General features: G+C 43.5%; 1 protein-coding gene across 2 annotated transcripts in view; it reads right to left on the bottom strand.

Annotated features, from left to right (window-relative positions):
* Positions 1–1,777, bottom strand: part of prr12 (proline rich 12) — a 14,735-nt gene extending 12,958 nt beyond the window's left edge. Inside the window, exons 1-3 of one of the 2 annotated variants that reach the window (XM_015401731.1) lie at positions 1,660–1,777; positions 675–772; positions 471–602 (exon numbers count right to left, since the gene is read on the bottom strand). In XM_015401731.1, coding sequence (XP_015257217.1) covers positions 471–602; positions 675–772; positions 1,660–1,747 — 318 coding nt within the window. In that variant the 5' untranslated portion in view covers positions 1,748–1,777. Of the gene's footprint in view, positions 1–470; positions 603–674; positions 773–909; positions 1,055–1,659 lie in introns of those variants that run through there. The other variant, XM_015401732.1, reaches the window with a different exon arrangement.
* Positions 1,778–3,542: the final 1,765 nt, after the last annotated feature.

Here is a 3,542-nt window from a genome sequence, read left to right as displayed (position 1 = left end):
TGTGATATCTAGTTCTATGGTCGATATGCTCCACGGTCCAGAATGCTGTGATATCTAGTTCTATGGTCGATATGCTCCACGGTCCAGAATGCTGTGATATCTAGTTCTATGGTCGATATGCTCCATGGTCCAGAATGCTGTGATATCTAGTTCTATGGTCGATATGCTCCACGGTCCAGAATGCTGTGATATGCTGCTGCATGCTGCCGCTTTAGATCAATGGAAACACAAGAACCATCTGACCCAAACTGCACTAGCATAGCTGAGGTCCGGCTGTTAGCTCTGACCTCAGCGTGATGTAGACAGATAAAGGACTTCGGGTTTATTTCCATTGGCCAACATTCTGCATGTGAACTAAAATCAGACCAAAGATCCAGATATGCAAGCATGATTCATTTATAAACAGATCCGATCTGAGCTTCTGCTGTCAGGGTTGGACATAAACCTGGAACCCAGCATCACCTTCTCACCTGTTGCTTAGCAACACTCTTCTTGACCCGACTGAGGGTCTTACGGCTGTAACCCTCCCCGCCCAGATGGACCCACACTGCTCCAGACTCCAGAGGGTCGGCTGTCATGTTGGGATACGTGTGCAGAGCCTCCTGGAAGAAAGGGGGGGGGGGGGGTCAGCTAAGCAAGTAAGAGAACCACAGAAGAAGAATGTGAGGATGTACCTGATGCTGTGCGCTCATGCTGATTCTTCTTAACAGCAGCTTCTTCTGGTCGTTCAGCAAGCTGTCGATCTTCCTCATGGGAGGAAGGTAGAGCTCATCTGAGCCGTGAGAGAAGAAGAAACCTTTCAGTCAAACCTCTGCAAAGCTAGACTAACAACAACTTCCAGGATCTATGAAGTCATTAACATGGAGCAGCAGAACTAATCTGCACAGGTTAGACATTCTACATACAGACCTAAACATGAAAACAGATGTTTTCTGGGATGATTATGGATGGATATGTGAGTTCCATGTTAGCCAGCTTCCTCCATTCATGACCTGCTGAAAGTTATCAGCCTTAGATCTGAGGTGAAGCTGCAGAACATGGAGGCCGTGCTCCTCCGCCTTCCCCTGTCCCTCCACACTAAGGGCAGAGCTGATCCGACCCATCCTAACTCTCAGCATTGGGGTCTCCTCTGACCATGAAACGTTCCACCTGAGATCATTTAGTTGGCATCTGCTGCAATCAGCTGGTTTTCCTCAGAACATTCCTGAACCCAGGAGCGTCCGTCTCCTGGATCCTCCAGGACCAAACTCAGGGCTGATATCCTGAGGCTCTAGATGTGTCCTTGGTTCAACACAGCAGAATCCAACAATGAGGACTGGAGGAATCTCCTGCATCCTGAGGAGGTAGTTCAGTCATTTTATTCAGGCGGTTGGATCCTAAAGGAAAGCGGCCCCTGAGGACAGCAGCTGTCCCCCCTAGCTTTAAGCATCCCTCTGGATCATGTGATCAAATTCTCTGGAAGGATGACGTGTTTGGAAATGGCTCTGAAATGGCAATAGATGAAAAGTTGTTGAACCGATGCTGATTCCTTAAAAACATTCATATGTCCTCTAGTTTAACTCACCAATGAAACAATGAGATGGATGAAGTTCCTCAGCGTCCTGATGATGGACGCTGAGGAACTATGAGTCCCCCTGTCCTGGTCACTGGGAGACTTACCATCGGTGTCCTCCAGAGCTTGGATCATGTCAGGGTCGAGTGCTGTGCTCACCAGCATTTCCACGTAGCTCCTGAACATCTCCCTCATGGCGCGGCTGTTCACGCCTTCCTGCACGGGGCCTGGAGCATGGAGACGCTTCAGTCAGGTTATGATGCACAGCAGTAGCTCCTGATTTAGTTTACAAGCTTTTACCAAAAAATAGTTATTTATCATTTCTTTATTGTTTTTTTATATTCTAGGCAGTAAGTTCTGGCAGGGGCTGATTTAGGAAATGTGGGGCCCTAGGCAAAGACAGGCAGGGGCCCCTCTGAATGGAGAAGACAGCACATAAAACAGATCCATTATAGAGAAATGTTAATAGAATAGACATCCATTATCTATTCTAGGTTGTGTCCCTCTCTTCTTGTCCCTTTTCTTCTTGTTTTCCTCTCTATGTTTTGTACTCAGCTGACTTTTCATGCTGTCTTTTTATATTTATTAAAAGCACTCTCCTCTCTGTTGTTCCATATGTAGATCACTAAAATAAGATTCTTCCTGATCAAAATCACACTCCTAGACTGAATTAGAAAGATCTGTTTTCTAAATTACATTTTTGTAGCAGAAACTGAATTTGAGAATTATACTAGCAAGAATTAAGTTTTCTATATCTAGAAATGTTTACATTTTTTAGGAGGCCATTTTGACATTTATCAGCATGACTGAAAATATATTCATGATATCTAAAATACATTTCTTCAAAATCAAAATAATGCAAACGCTGACCAGTAATAATAGGAATATGGAGATCTGAAATTAATTTCTAGACATCCAGAATGTTTATTCTAGATGTGAAGGGTGTCGTTTTTGTTTGAATGGTCATTTAATTAAAGAAAAAATTTATTTCAGATATCAAACATATTCTGACAAACTAATAAATATCCACACAGCCTGCCGTAACCTGATCTAATCACCATAACATTACAGATAAACCAGTTTCCTGCTTGAATGGTAGCGGATCTATTTAGGTGAGATCAGTCAGCAGGTGGAGATGAAGTCTAGAATGGTTGTTCTAACAGGAAGGACCTGTTCTTCATCTCATGGGTTCCTCCTCTTCCAGTAAACATTCAGTGTCTGTGCAGGTGTTTTCTATGATGCTGTTGTCGGCCATCACTGTTCTCTCCCTGATATAATCCAGTTCTGTTGAAGAAGTCTGGAACGCTGCTAATGAGGACGGATCAGGTCTGGATGTCCGATGGATGAGGTAGCACTGAGAAACACAACCTCCTGAATGTAAAGGACATCTAGACGCGCTCTGAGAATCCTCTCCTATGAAATACTTCATTCCCTGTGAATTAATGTCGCCCATCCTTTGATTGGATCCTCGTCTAAAGGACAGCCTATCGTTGCCTTTTAACACCTAATGTCTCTAACGAAGCTAGTGAATCATTTTTTTTCATTGTTCGCTCTAAACTACGACAAAAATCTCCTGATTAAAATGAGGAAATAAAACAATGTGATTGGCTGTAAGGTGACAGAGGACACTCTGGGTTAACTGAACTAAACCTGCTGATGACCAGTTAACTGTTGGAGAATGTTACTATGGTAACAGAGACAGAGGATGAGGGAAACTCAGAGTTTCCCTGATTCAGGTTTAGAAAACTGACAGCTGATTATGTTTAGACTCTGGTTAGTGTCAGGTATGTCTGCTACACCTTAAATCTGTAATTGTACTTTCTGGCCTATTTTCTTAGGGAGGGTGAACAACATAAAGTCAGTAGGTCACCTGTTTAAGTCCTGCCTGCACTGCCTTGAACTTCCTGCTCTGGTTCCCCTTAAAGGAAAAGTCGCTCATATTCAGAATCCAAACTTCTGAAAGTTCTTTAAATCTGAAATGATTCCATCC

The sequence above is a fragment of the Cyprinodon variegatus genome, unplaced genomic scaffold (assembly GCF_000732505.1).
Source record: "Cyprinodon variegatus isolate N-32 unplaced genomic scaffold, C_variegatus-1.0 Scaffold1252, whole genome shotgun sequence".
Taxonomy (NCBI): domain Eukaryota; kingdom Metazoa; phylum Chordata; class Actinopteri; order Cyprinodontiformes; family Cyprinodontidae; genus Cyprinodon; species Cyprinodon variegatus.
This window is presented reverse-complemented; position numbering and strand designations above follow the sequence as displayed.